Source organism: Boleophthalmus pectinirostris, unplaced genomic scaffold, assembly GCF_026225935.1.
Source record: "Boleophthalmus pectinirostris isolate CB_2022bp ecotype Guang Dong unplaced genomic scaffold, ASM2622593v1 HiC_scaffold_6, whole genome shotgun sequence".
Taxonomy (NCBI): domain Eukaryota; kingdom Metazoa; phylum Chordata; class Actinopteri; order Gobiiformes; family Gobiidae; genus Boleophthalmus; species Boleophthalmus pectinirostris.
Window position 1 is genome coordinate 19,901,902 of NW_026571447.1, and position 19,232 is coordinate 19,921,133.

Below are 19,232 nucleotides of genomic sequence, written 5' to 3' on the forward strand. Positions count from 1 at the left end.
TGTTTCATTCACACATTTTTGAGTAACCCTTTTTAAGAAAATAGTATAGTATGGGCCCTTTAAGCCAGTAAATCAGTGAAATGGTTTTAAACAAACCACACTTTTTTTTTCTTAAATGTTAATGATGATAAATATTTGAATGTGCTTCTCCCAAGGTTTGTTTTGGTTTATTTTTACTGGGCAGCAGAACCGGCTGTCACTCCAGTCTGTTTTTCATGGAAATGTAGAATGAAATGAAAAACCTAAAGTTACTTCTCAGCATTTTATGAAATACCTGCTGGTCATTAGTCAGTTGCTGTAGACCAAAAGTAAATAGTGGTTAGCCAGAATCTGGTGAAGTAGTAGTAATATATCATTATGTTGAGGCACAGATATTGCTAACATCTAATATTAACACTATTAAGTGCAAAATGTGTGTTTTGCTGATACTGCAACCACTGCTTTTATCAAATGAATGGCTTTTTTTATATAAGTAGCATGATTTCACAGAATACATATTCAGGTGAGTTCACATTTATAACCCTTGCACAACCAAAATATGTCTGAGTGGGAAAGAAAGAAATAATCATAAAAGGGCCTTGGGAAATAATCAAGAAAAGTCAAAAACTGTGCTTCAAAGTCCAAGTGAAAATGTTCCAAACTTGTTATGGTATCTAGAAATAGCATGTAATTGGGTGAAATGGTCCAAAAATCATGTAGTAGGTCAATGGTATTTACACTGTACAGGCAGAGGTAACAGATAAAGATAAAGGATACATGACCAGGCGTAAACCACACATCCATATGACACTTTTCACATGTACAGACCAAAATGTAGCAGCAGCTGAACAAATAACACACTACAGAGGACTCCCATTACCACTACATTTGTTTTTGCTGTTTAGATTAATTACACCTTTCAACTTATTTAAATGTCACAGCAAAGGCTTCTCGTCACAATAACTTGATTTTGCTCACAATATTGTTATTGTATTGTCATTAAAGTGAAACTGAACTTACAGAGACAGAAAATGGGTTCCACTGCAATTGCCATTGTGTTACGTATGTGTTATACCTGTAAGAAGAGAGTGTGAACTAAAGGCTGTGTAGCATAACATGCAATAACACTGCATTGTAAGAGGGGGATCAGCCTGCAGTGTACAGAGCTAAAGCCTACGTGAGAAGTATTCACAAAGTTGTGTGGAGGTTAGAGGGCAGAGAGAGTGAGGGTTAATGAGGTAGAGTTCTGGACTGTTTGAAAACATGGAGAGTACTTGTTTTTTCAGTTAGTAATGGGAGTAAACTAACCAAGTAAACCACTGTCTGCTTCTCTCTCTTTTTCTCTCTTTCTCTCTCTCCCTGCAGTCCCTCATGATTTCTTGTCACATCTCAACAGTTCTGCTCATAACGGTGACTGCAGACACTTGATATGAGACAAAAATACTCAACAAAATGGTAACAGTAGCTCAATGTTATAGCTGTGGTGTATGGATGTGGAATTGAAAATGCTTGAAGGGCCTGGCTTACACTATTTTCTGATCTATGTTATGTTGTGTCCTCATCACAAACATACCAAGAGTTGTGTTTTGTTTCATTCACATGTTTAACACACAAACCCTGCATATTTAATTCTTATCTTAAGCGGAAAACACTCTGGTCTTTGTTGCTGTTGATGCCATGCAGTAATACAGGAAGTGCTCTGTGTTTTTAAACTCCATAGAATTATTTTGATCATTTTAGCCTTGGAATTGCCAATCTCTTCTAAGGAAAAGGTAAAAGGAGCTGTTCATGACATGGTTTCATGACATTACAAGGTGGAATACAGCATTTAGAACTTTGGAGATGTACATATTAATAATAAAGGTGCACTTAAACATGTGTGAATGAACCAAAACACAACATGGTGTATGATTTTGAGGAGTTAACTTTCGATTTTGTTAATTTTGTATTTTAAAAATCTCTTACCTCATCACTGCTGAGCCTTAATAGTGTGCATCAGGGACCTATATGTTTGCGTTTGAGTACATATATGCTATTCACTTCAAAGCTAGTTCTACAAATAACCAGCTCTTCAGCAACAAACTGTTATGAGCTACTCACTTCACTGGATCATCGTCCTTTGACATGTCTGATGCCGAGCAGCTCTTGTGGAGAGAATGAAGCTGTGATTAGGGTCTTCTTCCAAGCTGCCTCGGTCTCTTTATGCTCTGTCTGATTGGCTGCAGTGATGGAAACATTCGCCTGTATTATCTCCTCAACCTTGTTTTTGCTGATCCCACCACAGCTCCAATCTTTATAGGAAAAAAAATACTTCAAATCTAACAAAAAGTGGCATCGTGGGATCTTAAGCTTTCATTGTGTAAAAGCATGTCCAAAGTAATTATTTTGCATGTAACTGTTCTGAGATGCTGGTCAAAAACATAAGGGTCTGTTTGTTTCTCTCTTTCTCTATGGATTCATGTTTGTTATTGAAATGAAATATATTTGGGATGTAACAATAACCGAAATATTGTGATATCGTATCTTATCAATATATTGAATTACAAGTCTCTTTGCTTAAATTAAGAGATATGATGCAGCAATAGACAGACAAAAAGACAGCGGGAACTACATAGACCATGATCCTTTGCTCCATTTCAGTGTAGACTACATGAAAAAAATAACAGTTCTAAGCACTTTTAAGTCTTAGTTCTTTGGATTAAGTCTTGTCAAGGCATTTTAAGAGGAAAACATAGCATATTAACAGTTTTATTAGCCTCCATAAAGTATCACAATAAATATCGTACCATGAGATGAATATCCTGAAAATCATACCAAGAGATTTAGATATTACTGCATCCTTAATCATGAGCCTCCCCACCATATCGTGAGCTTTTCCATGACATCGCAATGAATATCATACTGTGAGGTTCAAACCGTGACGATATCGTATCATGAGACTTGGATATTGTTACACCCCTAAAATACATTGATGTTGGTTTAAAATAGCTATCAGGGTTAATGTATTGTCTGGAAAAGGGGCTTACTCTTCTTTCTGTGAATTTTCATTCATTTTTTTGTATGTTTTGTACTGTTTATGTATTTTTATATTTTATGAATTAAATAAATACATAAATAAAAGTCAGTTGCATGTCTTCAATTTTAACAACATTTTTTTTTTTTTTTTTGTTGAACATCATTTCATTTTTAAGTTTATTTTATTTAATTTTACTGATGAATTTAATCCTCTGCCTTAGAATTCACATTTAGAGGCGAGGCTGTTTGAGACTGAATCCCTCCACAGACTTCAGTGAATGGATTAGGACTTGTGTAGCTTTCAACAAACAACAGCTCAGGCACTGCTGAAGAATTACATTTATATTTTGAAATTGTTTTTCTCTTACTAACTTCAGACATAAACAGTTGTATGTGTATGTAATTAAAACATTTCCATCTTAAAGGTCTTATTAAAGGTCCCATATCACACAAAATTGATGTTGTGAGATGTTACCTCTTCCAAAATATACCTGGGGTTGTGTTTTGTTTCATTCACACATGGTTGAGTAATCCTTTATAACCTTTTTTTATTAGTCTGTCTACATCTCCAAAGCTCAAAATGCTCAGTTCCACCTTGTGATGTCATGAACCAGTAGTTTTAAAGTTAATAGCTATCTTTTATCTTTTGTTCAGTAAAGATTGGTTATACTAGGGCTCAAATTATCCATACACCTTGACATCCATCACATGACATCACAAGGTGGAGCAGCGTTTTCAGTCTGAGGGAATTTTGAGTGTTTACAAAATGTGTTACTGAAACACAACTCCAGGTATGTTTTTGGTGAGGAAACAGCATTTTAACATTGATCAGAAAATAGCTTAATATGGGCCCTTTAACCTACCACAGAGATGATGCTTTGCTGTATAAAACTCATCCAGTGTGCATTGTATCATGGGTACAGGCCTAATTATTTAGACAATGGCTCAATGAATTAAGAAGCGTGGAAATGAGCTGAAAGGGAGATATGAGAGCGAATACTTGAGATCCAGTGTAGAAGAAAATGATCTTGGCTCATGCAAATTCATGAACTTGGGCTGATGTCAAGGCTTTTAGTGTAGCATCATTTCCTCTGTTGTTCACCATTGTCATCAAAAACATAATTTGATAATGTCGGGGCAACAGGAGCAGACAAATGAACAAGGATCTGAAGCCAGAAATGAGCATTAAAGGTTACAAAGATGCTTAGGGCAGCTATATACAGAGGTGCATTGTGGCATGGGAGACTTGAGCTTCCAAGAGTCCTGCATTGCTTGGTTGGACTGATAATGGTAATTCCTAATTGGCCATAGTGAATGCATGTGAAAGCTCATGGTTGTCTCACAGTGCATTGCTTTATATTGTACATGGCTTAAGGTTACAGTTGTGTTGAATTGTACACTTCTAATGGGTATATTTTGCAAATTCAGCTATATATACAACCTCTATGCCAAACTGGTATTCACACTGCATGCTACATAATTATAATTTTTGTGTGTTATGTTCCACTGTCAGAATCTTTTCAAGTATAGATCATTTTGGTATTTTTACCAACATCAAAAAAACTGTCAAAATGTAACAGGCAATAATGATACAATAAATCATCATTTACCTTCCCACCTTCTACCTAGAAAACTGTAGTGAGTATAGAGCTCATATCTTCTCTCCCCTCATCATTATCAGTCAAATGCGTCATTATGATTTCATGAGTCAGGGGTTTCTACTGCTGACCATAAACTGTGGGGCTGACATATTGTTTGGCTTAGACAGCCTTGGTGAAATTAATCTTTTGTTGAAGTTGTCTGCCACATACTGAGTGACTGCGGATTGGAGCAGTCAGCCAATGATACACGAGAAGAGGGTGCTCGTAGCTCATACACAATCTATGTCTATGAATCATGGGAGAGTACTGGACAATTTTGTCCCTGCTGCTGATGTATCTGCAGTGCTGTAGGTGCAGGGACTTATGATAAACAAAAGGAGGAAGATGGACAAAGCATCCAGAATCTTGTGCAATTGTACAAGTTTATTATAGACAATACAAAATACTGAACAATCCATTCAACAATAAAAGCAGGTAAAGTGTGTGTGGTTGTGCTCACAACATAAACATTTCTGTTCAAAATGTACACAACAAATACTTTATTTTAACATTCACAGCAACGTTTGTTTGGCAGATCACCAATCAAAGAGAATAGAGAAAGCAAAAAGTGCACAAAAACAGACATATTATGAACAGACCACAGTGGCGGTCAGACACTGTATATCAAGGGAAAGACATGTCCTCCACCCAATTAGAAGCATATGTGAAGCCATAATAAAATAGACCCCACTATTGTACTTGTGTGTCAGAGTATATACATGGGTTTGGCCAATATACTAGGAATACACACCAAATTAGAAAAGCTCTAAAGACACCAAAGGAAGAGAAGAGCTAACTCCATCAGACAGTTTTATGAGCTGCAGGTTCTTTTATAAAATCAAATTGCGCTTTGGGAGGCAAAAAGGTTAACCTTTTCATTTTTGCCATCTAATAATTTGGCCATCACTGTGCAAATAGCTTTTCATGTTTACTTTCCACTGAGAAGGCTTCATTTGAAGAAAACATTTTTGATCACACATTAAAAAAAAACACACAATATTGAAATTTCACATTGCACTGCACAATCAATTTCTAGCTATTTTATACTAGATAGCTTTTCGGTCTGAAGCAGGTCCTTTTTCAGTCTGCCTGTCCTTTTAGTGTTACTCAGTTTAAACCTCACATACATTGGAGTAATTTCTTCTTTTAATAGCAAGGTGAGCTATATACATAAATTGCACTGGGGCACCCTGGAGTACAGCACTTTGTGGCCTTATATTTACACTATCAGTTCTTGCTCCTTGCTTGATAAATCAATGATAGGGATCCACAGTCTGCCGCCTCAGCCTGTACCAGAGAATGACATGCCATAACAGACCACTGACCCTTTCACTAACAGCCTCTGTGCCCTTATATATTGCACACACACACTTCTTTAACTCATTACATAGCTGCTAGTGACCTTCACAGCGCCCCCTGGAGATCCCCACATGACCAAAGTATCATGCAGCGTTCGACTTGTGTTTGACTTTTAAGACTGAAGTCCCCCGCTGGTTCATTTCACCATGCCAAGTAATTTTCTTTGGTTTTATTTCTGGAATATTGGGCCCTTTAAGTATTAAGGCCTGTATTAAAACGTCATATAGCCTATTTCTTTGGCTCTCCAGTGGTGAGATGAACATGTCATAGTGCTGTATATATATATATATATATATATATATATATATATATATATATATATATATATATATATATATATATATTATATATATATATATATATATATATATTATTTTATTTTTTTTTTTTTTTTTTCCATCTGGACTTCATGGTTTCTTCATGTAACGGAAATCATTGATTTTTGTCTGTGTAAAAGGCCAGAATGGTACTTGCATGTTAAATATCACATTTTCCTAAACAATGGGAGAGGATGTTGGGAAGAATGTAATAACACTATTCATCATGCAAAGGAAGCAAGAGCCTGTGGTCTCTCATGCATTTCTTTAGGATGTAATTTGGTTGCAACAAAGGTAGGTCTGGGTTATATCAAATTACTATGCTCAGTGCCATTAGTGATGTCTTCTGTTTTTAGGTTAATTTGTCTTTGAATTTAAAGACATAACCAAATCTGGTGACCTTGAAGGTGCATTGTGTCTTTTCTGGTGATGGGTCTGTCAAATGCTTTTCTTCATGGAGATGTTTTTGCTTTGTCTGGAATGTTTCACAGTGTGGTATTAAACCTTTCTATCTTCATGGAGACCAAACCATCTGTAGAGACGCAACCCTGCTCACAGTCAAAATGCTTATTTCTCAATAATAATAATAATAATAATAATAATAATAATAATAATAATAATAATAATAATAATAATAATAATAATAATAATAATAATAATAGTAATAGTAGTAGTAGTTGTTGTTGCTGATATTATATTATTATTATTATTATTATTATTATTATTATTATTATTAATGACCAGTAACTGAATAAATGTAAGGCAGGGCAGTTGCATATCCATGGAAACAAGCAGGTGACAGACCTCCATAGTACACCTTAATGTTGAAAAACAGAAAGAAACTATATACCAGTCCATCTTGAATGTCCCTCAGTTTTTCTGGAAAATATGAGCTCTATATAGCCAAGAACACTTGACTAGGTCTGGTTCAACTAACGTTGGGATTCCCCTTTTTGGGTCCCAAGTTGCCCTCAACTCAATCAGTATTTAGAGAATAACAGACCGTACATGTTCTTAGCCTATAAGTTTCAAACATGTTATCAGTAAATATTCACCATAGATTGTATATATAAATGGACATAGCTAACCCGCTAGCTGCTGCATTACCAGTAGGTAAGTCCTGACCTGTTCCTGAGTCTCCATTGACTCTGGCTCCAGTTGACTTTACATCAAATTGTCAAACTCTAACTCTAACTCATTTTGGTCTTGAAATGTTTGTATTAACATGGTCTACATGATCTTGGTGTTTTTATTTTGTTATTTTGTCTGTACATAAATTCATACTCCTAATGAGCTTCAAATTCACTCCTGTAACTTCTAGCCATGTGAGCTTCATTTCACTGGACCGAACACTATTGGTGATGTCACACTCACTATGTACACTTCTTCTTACAGTCTATGATATCCACCCATAACTTTTTGTTCACTGCATGACTTGAGAGTAATGTTCCCCATATAAACGCATTTTCCATATACATTAAGCTGTGTTAGTGGTTCATGTATACCTTTGTCTATTTCATTCAGGTTTTTACGTGACTTCCCGGTAATCCAGCTTCACCATATTGTACTTTCTTGTTGGATATGTAATGATCCATAGGCGTGTGCAGTTCATCCATCTCTGTGGTGAAGTGATCAGGGCTTTCCCCATTGGATGTCTCCTTTATCACACTATAGGTCAGGGCTAAGCTGTAAGTGGCAGGTTTCTCAATTCGTTGAGGTCCACAGTGGCACAACTTCTGAAAAGCAGAGCGAAACTTCTGGGACATGGCGTTGTAGATGACGGGGTTAATGGCACTGTTGAGGTAAATGCAGAGGCGACAGAAGAGCAGGAACCAGGTGTCCAGGTAGGCATCGTCCAGGAAGGAGTTGACCACCACCAAGGTCCGGTAGGGCATCCAGAGCAAGGCAAAGAGGATGACCACCACAGCAAGCATCTTTGTTACCTATACATAAAAAGGTAAATAAAATGTCTCTCCATGCAGTAATGGGAAGTAATTACGGTAACTTCATAATTTACTACTCCATCCTAGGATGCATGTGCTAAATTTGAAAACTTTTTAAACACTTAAGTATTCCTTTCCCTTTAAGTGACCTTGACCAACATGGTAAAAAAAAATGTTCATAATGTTTTGCCTGGTAAAATAAAGGTAAAATAAAGCTCATTTGAAAATAAACTTTTTGTTACTTTTTAACATATGGTATCTGGTGAAAAAAAATGTACAACTACAAAATTGTATTAATCATGTTCAGAGCAATTCAAAATAAAGTCTGTCTGTATGGCACTGAAAAGACTGCTTTTATCTATAGACTGTCAGACTATCAGTGCAATCAGCAATCAACAGGGGAATAATTAGCAAGGTCTTCACAGCTGGATATTGCTGCAAACCAGGTCATAGAAACAAGCTAACTGAACTTTTTTTAAAATTTGGTAATCAAAAGTGAATATTTAGCCTAGAGCTATGATGCAGACTATGCTTCAATCAATCAAGTGAGTCAGTTTTGCCACTGTGTAAAAATTATTCAATTAAAATAATCTATTTTTAATTTGAGCATATGGCACATACCGCACAATTCAAGTAAAAGGCTTTTCAAATTCCATATCTCCCTCGCCAAACCAGCTGCTGTTTTCCGCTGAATACATATGTATCTTTATATTTATTTTGTTTAAAACTGTTTTACTCATTGCCTATAGGGACAGAAGCAACACCATAATGCAAGTTAATCTCCACATCCTCATTAGCCTCACTTTACTTTACATTTTAATTGTAGCATTATTATTATTATTATTGTATATTATCTAAACAATCAGACTTCATCACTGATTTCTAAAAGCAAAATTAACATAATGATTTTTTTTTCTTTTCAGTGAGAAACCACTAGCTTTAATGTATAATTTGCAGCAATTAAAAATATACAGCCACTGAGTACAACCCAGACTCAATGACAAGACAAGTGATCATTATCTACAAGTAATTACACTTTTAATCTGACTATCTGTGTCTCAGTTGATGGATGACCAACTTCTTTGTCTGTTTTGTGTTTAACAGCTTTGTACACATTAATAACATAATATTAATTAATTAATAATAACTGAACTGCCGTAAAATAATAGTTTTGACTCAGATGTCTCACCTGTTTACTAAAACATAACCGCAGATAACATTTCAAATCATCTTTATGTCTTCTTCCATAAGTTACCCAACATAAGTTGGTTATCACAAAAATGAAGTCTTCTGCCTTTAAAATGCTGAAATAATTATATTTTTTTATGGCATGCTTTATGTCAGATGCTCTTCCTGACACAACTGTATGAGCACAATGAGCAAGTGCACATGCTTCATGAATATATCTATTCAAATGACCATTATTGACATATTTAAGTTACTGATTAGACACATCAAAACATTACATGCAATTTATCAATGGTCACATTTCCATTAACACTAGAGCTCTAATCCAGAAATGAATTTAGAGTGTAATTAAATCCCCCAATGTTGCCATTTCACCTCTGAAGCGGTGAGCCTAATTGGATTGGTTAGGCCCCTGCTGGACAACCAAACAACCAATCTAATATCTTCATTAGTTTGTGACCTTCAGTTAATTCATTTACAGGCATTGTAGATAGTATGGTTCATGTTGTGAGAGCTGATTGGTAAAACAAAACCAGATCTACAGAACAGAAACCAAAGCTAAAAACATGTAAATTTGAGATTAATTGATGACACTGAACAGTGGAGCCTGCAGGGCTGGTGTGATGGACACCTCTGTCATCCCACAAAGCTCTGAGTGACGAACATGCAGCTCCTCTGTGTGTATACAACTTAGTGGGTTACATGTGTTGGTGTTAAGGATTATGTCATACGACTACAACAATGTCGATTTTGGAAGTAAAGTGTGGTAAAACAGGGATTCAGTAATCACCAACAGTCAAAGGGTCAGCCCCTAGTGATATTAAACATTTTATTAAATTGGTTATAGCCTAATCTAGCAATAAATTACTATAAATAATACATTCTGATAAACGGCAAACGTGAGCTCAGTGTCCGCATATTTGAATGTTGTTTATGCTCACCAAATAAAAAGTCTTTGGTCTTGACATTTCCAGTAATGATTGACACAGTATGAATGAGTCTCACCTGTCTGCGTGAAGCTGCCGTGGTGGAGCTAGAGGAGTTGGTGCTGACCATTCGTGCGCCTTGGCTGGTGGTCTCTTTCTTCCACTTCTGGGTGTTGCCCTTCGGGTCCGAGGGCAGTGGGTTGAGGTATAATATCCTGCCGATTAGTCCATACATAACAGTGGCCAGCATGAGCGGCAGCACGTAAAACACCGCGAAATCCGTGAAGTAAATGGGTAGGTAGTAATTCCTAGACACTTTATAAGCGCAGTTCAGCAGCACCACGTTGTCATAGACTAACTTTATTGTATCTGACAAGAAAAGCCACATTACGCAGTACGCAGACGTGAGCGCCCAAACCACCATTATAATCTTTTTGGCTCTGGACAAAGTGCACAAGAATTGGGCTTTAATAGGGTGACAGATAGCAATATAGCGCTCAACGGTGAAAGCAGTGATGGAGCAAGATGATGCGTTTATCCCTAAATACTGAAAATACGTGATGCCCAAACACCCTGCGTAACCGTAGACCCACTCGCCGTAAAGCGCGTCCGTGATGTTGGGCAGTCCAGCCGCAGTCAGCACCATCAGGTCAGCCGCGGCCAAGCTCACTAGGTAACAGTTTGTGGGAGTCCGCATGTGTTTCGTGGTCAAAACTACCAATATGACCATAATATTACCAACTATCCCAACCCCGCAGATAAGAGACACTAAAAAGATGCTTGCCACTTTGTATTCGGTTGTGTAGTCCGTCCAAACGCCCAAGGTCTGGTTACCCAGCACTGTTGTGTTACTATCCACACTTAGGTTAGACATAGTCACATTCTCCATTGTAGCCTTGGTTCAGCAAAATTACACCAAACGTTATAAAACACGCTTCCCAAAACTCTTCATCCTGTGGTAATCCAGTCTGTGCGCATTTTCCTTTCTGTACAATCCACTTTCCCAAAGGGCCAATCCATCAAGACGTTCCTCTCATTTTATGCAAAGTAGCCGTCTCAGATGTTGGTTTGAAGTTTGCAGCGGTCTGACAGAGAGGGAGGCTGGAGTAGTACTGCGCGCGTTGCTCCAGGCTCACTGCTGACTGACTCAGGACCAGGCGCTTCCCACAGTGCTCCTCCACCCTGGCACGAGCAACTCGCAGCACAAGCACACGCGCAAAGTTTCTCCAAAAGAATACAAAGAATCACGCGCGATATTCTCTCTATGCACGTCGAGGAATATGTCTTGCTGGTTCTAAATACATAACAAAAAGGGCAAAACAGTCCACGCTGCATGTTGAAAGTGGTACAAATAGCCTGTATTTGTAGATAAACGTTGAGGAACCACCTATTATAACTTCCTATATATATATATCTTGGTTTCTGATGAATTGCATATAAGGACATGCTTTTTCACTATTCAGTTCAGGGGAGGATATTTTGCTTATTTATTTCAAAGTACTTTCACTTGGAGATGCAAATTGAGCTTTTAATTATTTCTTCAACTTTGCAGTTAAATCCTACAGCTGGACCTTCTTGCATCCATCATTACACCCATCATACACCAGCCCCACATACTAAATATATATTATACTTATTAAAGACCTGTCAAAGCACGGTAGATCAATGTGCAAGTCAGAGTTAAGAATTCCACATTGGAAGTTATAATAGGTGGTTCCTCATAGGGACAACAGTCACACAGCAGCCTTGGAAGTGAACCTTCAACTTCCTTTGCTGTGAGCTGTGACACAAGTTGTTTAACTGTTTTTTTTTTTTTGTTTGTTTGTTTGTTTGTTTTGTTGTTGTTGTTGTTGTTTCTTTCTTGTGTTTAAACCTCACACACAACTTCAAATTTCCTTCACAAAGGGAAGTGACATGATTACTTGATGTTTATACCGATCAAACCATAACAAATCATTGAACCACTTTTTATCACAGTTCTCCTTAATCCCCCATCATATTAGTACACAAATGTCTCTAGTGTGAGTCCAAAAAATACAGAAAGCCTAATATAGTACACAAGGTAATTCAAATGGAAATTTTGTATGGCTGCCAAGAAAAGTCATTGGACCTAAGATATGACTTTAAGTTTTAATTGGTACTTATTGCTTTTAAAATTTAAAATTGCCTCCAGGGTGGAAAGAGGCTTTAGCATTGAAATTAAAATTTGTTGAAAGTTAATCAAATAGGCCTACTTATATAGCGAATAATATTAGTAGGATTATTATGAACACATACAGTATCCTTCTGTTAAACTATGACAAGCCTCATAGCTGCAGTGTTTTAGTCACACATGTAAATTAGCCAGACAGACCATGTAACCTTAATGCTGGAGAACCCAAGTGGATAAACCCTTTAATGCAATATCATAAAAAAAAACTGAGCTGAAATAATTAAACAGCACAGTGAAAATAGCTGGCACATATAATGAGTCACAGAGTAAAAAAAAATTTAAAAAATGACTATCCATATTTTTCAGAATAATGAGGAATTAGTAGCATAGCCATATTTTCTGTGTAATCCCTTAGTCGTCCAGGACAGGTAGGTTACACGGTAAAAGAAAATTACATTTTGTCAACTAGACAAAGGTTTTATAGTGAATTTTATTCTAAAACTTTTGTCCATAATGATTAACAATTTAAAAGCAATGATTATATCTTTTGAATGGGAAAAGGCCCTCAAAACAATTGCATATTACAGAGAGTTGAAACCCATGAATAACGTAGTGCAAAGAAAAGGTAAACATAATACATATAATATCATAATATTGACATAATAACAATGAACTGATGAAAGTTGTTGTGGCTTCTGAATTTAATACTTATTTTTAAATAAAAGTTCCATATATGAAATTATAAAACTTTTTACATCATATGAGAATATCACTTTCTTGGTAAATGAGATTTACGTATTTTTAAGATTAAAAAGTCTGAAGTAGCCTAGATTTAAATAAGATTTAAGAATTTCCATAAGTCAAGATGTCTATGGTCTAGATACAAACTTCATAAAGGTACACAAAGACATTCTGATGAGTCCAATTACTCATAACTTACAAGCAGCAGGAAGTTCCATTGTTCCCATCTCAATTATCCCTGTTATTTAGGTCTGGGAATAAAAATGATATGAAAAATGTACTACTTTGCCAATTACACAGTGGAAAGTGAAATAAACAAAATACAAAATTATCTGGATGCTGGATGTAAAACATGACCTTGTGGATGCTGTTTTTCTTCATTTAAAAATTTGATATGGTTGACCACTAAATATTACTATCAAGGTGAACTAATTTCTTTTTTTTTTTTTTTTTTTTTTTTCAGAGAATACTGTTTCTTAGTTGAAATCATAAGAATCTCTAATCTTTTCACCACCACCACCACTTCAAAAATATAAGTATTTAAGTTTTTTAAGTGACACCTCTTAATGATTTTTTTCTATTCAGATCTGAAACAAAACTGTAACCAGAGTCTGTACTCGAGGTATCCCAGCTGCTTTCACAGACACTCTCACATTGAACACTTTTAAAATGAACCTGAAAGGTTGGCTTAAGAAGAACCAGATCTGTGGTCTTAAATGTTTTTATTCAACTCTCAATGTTTAGTGTCTGTTTGTTATTGAATGCTAAATGTTGTCTCTTGACTACATACGGAAAATAACCATTGGACTATTTCTGGCATATTTACATTGTATGTTCATTAATATGCATTGTCCCTTTAAATAAACCAACCTAAAAGCCCTATTTATTTTTCTAGTTACACAGGAATCAAGCCTTTTGGTCTTTACTAAGTAGTACATCTAATGTTAAACTCTAAATCACATGACTTAGTTATATGATCTAGTTATATATGTAGTTATATTTTAGTTATTGTTTATGATCATAAATTTCTCAAGTCTGTTCCATCATGTCCCACCATTTTCAACATGACTCTTGTTTTATACAAGTTGACGCACCTGTAATTCTGTCTATCATATATTGAAAGATAAATCAATATAGTAGGCTAACAAGTTCAACAGCTTCAGTCCACAGCCTCAAGACCAGCGTCAATCTCACACACATTACCTGTGGAGGAGGATTTTGTAATTGTCATCTCTGAAATACAATCAGCGGTGTGTCATGAGAGCGTGAGTAATTTGTCGTGGTTAAACCTACCAGAAATAACAATTAGCACTCATTTGCTATATGGACAAGATAGAATCATCTTGATACTTAATTGAATGCAAACACTTTTACCTGTTTTACAATTTTATTTCACTTCCACTTTCAATTTGAAGCTTTGTATTTTTATGTGATGTACATTTTTTGTCTTAATTTTGATTACAGATCATTTCCATTATACTGCTGTTTCAGAACTTTGTAAATACTAGAATTTTATTTGGGGCCAAATAGAGGTTATCTTATGTTATCTTATTTTGTATTTATTTTAATAGATGATTGGCTATAATAGGTTGGGAATGTTTCTTTTTTCATAATAAACAAAAATGGAACAAAAAATCCAAGAAAAATATATTAGTTCATAACAACATCCCTAAAATATGTTGCCATTTAAATTTCTACAATATATATTTTATTTGACCTACCACAAAAGTAATAATAATAATAAAAAAAACGCTAAATGTATATAGGCCTACTTGAAACAATCTACCATTAGAGTACTACAGCTGATATAACAGTGAGCATTTGTAGTGTAGTGTAAGTTTGGTAGGCTTATAGTACCATCTCCTGGTGAAAAGAAGAATTGAAACTTGTAAACTGAAGGAGAATCTGTGAGACATGCCTGGACAAAGTCACATTCCATCAATAGTTAAGTGTCAGTACAGTGGTGGTTTTAAGAGGGTGATAACTGGGCCTCACATAAGTGCCGACATTAAGAGTCTGCACAAGCAAACTGAATATGGCCTTTGTTAGCAGCTGTAAACCTTGAGTGAAGGCACTTAGCCTGTGTTAGTGTAAAAAGCTTTGTAGATGGTAAAGCAAATGCATGTATTGTTTTTGTTGAATATGTTATAGTTAATCTCTAATGGAAATATACATATTTTTACACTGACATTGATTTGTATAATTAATAAGAGCATTTTATGTAAGTATATATATATATATATATATATATAATATATATATATATATATATATATATATATATATATATATATATATATATATATATATATATGTAATCAAGAAATCCTACCAATGGCTTGGACAGCACAGAGGATCCTAGCTGCACAGGAGCAGGCCCTGAGTACTCGAGCAATAGAGTCTTAAATCTGCCACACCAGAGAAGACCCACGGTGTAGGCTGAACAAAGAGGCTCCTGAGACAGTCCAGCACATAACTGCAGGGTGTAAGATGCTGTCAGGGAAAGCATACGTGGAGCGACATAACATAAGTGGTGGGCCTAGTGTACAGAAACATCTGTGCAGGATACGGGCTGGAGACTCCAGGATCAAGGTGGGAAACACCTCCAAAGGATGTGGAGAATGACCGAGCCAAAATCCTGTGGGACTTCCAGATACAGACTGACAGGATAGTGAATGGTGAGCCAACCGGACATAGTGGTGGTGGATAAAAAACAGAACAAAGCCGTGGTAGTGGTTATTGCAATACCAAGTGATGGCAATATAAGGAAAGAGGAACATGAGAAACTAGAAATACCAGGGGCTCAAGGAGGAGAAGGCCTGGAAGGTGAAAGCATCAGTGGTGCCCGTGGTGATCGGAGCACTTGGAGCTGTGTAACCCCCAGAACTTTCTTATTTGGAAAGTAATTTCATAAAATCATAAAATGTTTTATTCAATATACACACCCAAGACTATAGCTGCTACTGCCAGCAGACTACTTGGACCTTGGCATACATTTTGGCTTATACTCAAGATTTTCTCATTCAGTTAATGAACAAAATGCATTTCGTTTAGGCACGGATGTCCAGAGAATCATGACAGAACAATTCCTTACTTATTTTTCTAACTTTAAAAAAGAGAAGTTCAGTGGAAAACACAACCTTATAGCAATATGATGAAGGTACTGCATATTGGACTAATGAGATAATGACTATAGGCTATTTGACAGCAATGCAGAACACAGCATTTACTGGGCTGCCGTGGGCATAATATCGCAGTAATTAAAATAAAGGGACAATAAAGGAGAGAACTGGTGAAACTGAGTATCCAATGCTTTTAAAGACGGTCTTATCTCACTGTGATGCATAAATCACTACATACAAATGAGGCAACATTAATCCTCGAGAAAGTGGTCTCATCACATCAAATAAATCACTATAAATGGACTCAAAGGACAAAATGGTGAATATTTAATACAACTGTCTGCTTTACATCCCTGAAAAATAAAACTGTTAAGATTGCTTTGTCATTCACTAAGAGACTGACTCAAAGGCTGCGTGTTAGACATCCCAAACAGACCCAAGGGACTGTCTGCGTAGGCTTTCTTAAAAATAATCCACAATGCCCCCTCCCACAGACCTCACATGCTCCCTGTTTTATGTATGAAAGACCATCCAAAATGTAAATGAGAACTGTACAATAGATTTCTCTGCCTTTCTAACACTGCAGCTGTAAAGGTGAACTATGTCATTTTTCTGGTGGAGAGTCTGCCATCTGCTTATCTCCATGTTCCACAATATGCTTTTTGACTTATTTAGTGTTCCCACCAGTTTACGTTAAGACCACTGTAGCACAAGTGATGTATTAATATTATTTTAATAATTGTATTCAATACAATGTCTGGAGAATACAGTAGAGGTGACCTTTTGGTTCTGATGAAACAATCACTAAATACAGATTAAATTATTTCTATATGTTTAAGACAATCCTTCCATCATAAAGTATAATTAATTTCATCAGTTTTTTGCTCAGATTATTTTTTGACAATGGGGGCAAAAATTTGAACATGGGGTTCCACCAGTCTCTTACACTGACTTATCCATTGTAATCAATTACAAGTCATTTAAATGCTCAAAACTAAGGATTCCTGTGAGCGGTGTCACCTCACCACAGATCTGATCTGTAACTTGTTCTAGTGGAGACTGATATTTCATGCCAAATTGTAGAATTTTCCAGGCAAAGCAATAAAAACAACATGGAGTCAAGCAAGCATTTTAATGTTTCACTTTTGCTCCCTATGTAGCATTGGAGCATTTAGGATATTGATTGATCTGGCAGCACACTTGTATTTCTTGGACACCTTATATCTTCCAAAGTCAGCTTCTCATATGGATCTGCTGGCATTTCACATCAGCGTCATTGATATTCTCCAAGCTTATTTTAACTTTGAGGCCTGTCCTTAAAAGTCCCCATCTCTGTGTCTAAAAGTACAGGTAGATAGATGGTCAGAAGACACACATGTAATATCATGTGATGTATTCATAAAGCTGTGGACTTGCTTTATATTCAGTCATCCATCGAGATCAAAAGCCTGGATGCTGTTTGTAACAGTTCTAAGAGAGTTGCATCAGGAGGTGCATCCAGCCTGATTATACAAACAAAAAATCTTAAAAAAAAAAAAAAAAAAAAAAAATAGAATGTAATTTAATTCTAGACATTTCCATCTGCATTCAATGTATTCTTAATTCAGTAATGTGTAGTGTCGTATGTTGCTACTTTGCTGGATGCTAATGTTTTAGATTTTGTTGTATTTTTGACCTGCATCGCCAGTGTTAATAGAATGAAACTGCATCTTACAAGAGTATAAGTATTCTTTCCATACCCAGTAATGGAAAGAATACTTTGAAAATGTATTTATTTAGTTACAGAATATTGAATACCTGCATTAAAATGTATTCAGAGTACTGTACTCTGAATACTCTGAATACTTACTCTGATTTAAATATACCACCACATAATTACAATCGGCTTGATTTTTGTGTTAATCATTAATTTATTTTAAATTAGAGAAGGGACCTACACTCAACAGAGTTTTTTTCTTTCTTTCTTTTTTTTTTTCTTAATTATGTGCAGGTCAAAGCTAAAATTTCTTTGAACGTCATGTATTTTTGGATATTTTGGAAAGTAATTGTATTCTGAATACAACCAAATGAAAAAAATAACTGTACTGGAATATTGTAACTCAAATTTAAGTATTCTGAATATGTATTTTTGGTACATGTATTCAGTCACTTCCCAACACTGCCTATACCACATAAGACAGCCTTTTTATTTTTCCCCGTCTCTGTTGAGTTAATCATCACCATTGTTTCACAGCCCCATCTGAAGCAGCAGCCTCCTCCTTATCTCGGCTCTGTGTTGGGCACATGTAGTTACTGGTGGCAGCAGACTCTAGATTTACAGGCTGCAGACTCCCCTTTGCCCACTTCCGCTCTCTCCAGTGTGCCCGCTGTCCTTGCCAGCAGAAGTGCACTGTAGCAGATAGATACTGGCATGATCATTTGCTGCTGATGCCACATTCCTTTTTATGTTTCAGATCAAGGCCAAATCTGAAACACATTTTGGGGCTTTGCAATTTATTCATCAATGACACGGATATGTGGTATCTCTTTCCCACATGTTTATTTCTAAAGTGGAATATATTTAGCTGTCTCCTTTGTCTCTCCACGTCTGTCCCCACTCATCTGTTAAATGGACTCTTGTTGGGAAATGAGCCAAAGCCATCCAGGCACTTATGGCTGGGTGGATGAAGTAAGTTGCCACTATATTTATCATGGCTGCCTGGTTGCACTGAATAAGATGGAATCTTTACCTGTAGTAGTAGTAGTAATAGTAGTAGTAGTAGTAGTAGTAGTAGTAGTAGTAGTAGTAGTAGCAGTAGTAGTAGTAGTAGTAGTAGCAGTAGTAGTAGTAGTAGTAGTAGTAGTAGTAGT

At 36.1% G+C, this 19,232-nt stretch overlaps 1 protein-coding gene across 1 annotated transcript; it reads right to left on the reverse strand.

The window, feature by feature from the left end:
- Window positions 1-2,075: 2,075 nt before the first annotated feature.
- Window positions 2,076-11,256, reverse strand: trhra (thyrotropin-releasing hormone receptor a). The gene is made up of 3 exons (XM_020937150.1): window positions 10,447-11,256; window positions 7,864-8,253; window positions 2,076-2,123 (listed from the first exon to the last, which is right to left on the reverse strand). Exons 1-3 carry the CDS (start codon window positions 11,254-11,256, stop codon window positions 2,076-2,078), a joined length of 1,248 nt encoding a protein of 415 aa, XP_020792809.1.
- Window positions 11,257-19,232: the final 7,976 nt, after the last annotated feature.

Excerpts from the sequence above, each read along its gene's own strand:
- trhra (XM_020937150.1), bottom strand. The coding sequence starts at position 11,256 with ATGGAGAATGTGACTATGTCTAACCTAAGTGTGGATAGTAACACAACA. Across the intron at positions 8,254-10,446 it reads CGGCAGCTTCACGCAGACAG|GTAACAAAGATGCTTGCTGT; the intron begins GTGAGACTCATT and ends TTTTATGTATAG. Across the intron at positions 2,124-7,863 it reads AGAAAGTACAATATGGTGAA|AGCTGCTCGGCATCAGACAT; the intron begins GCTGGATTACCG and ends TCTCTCCACAAG.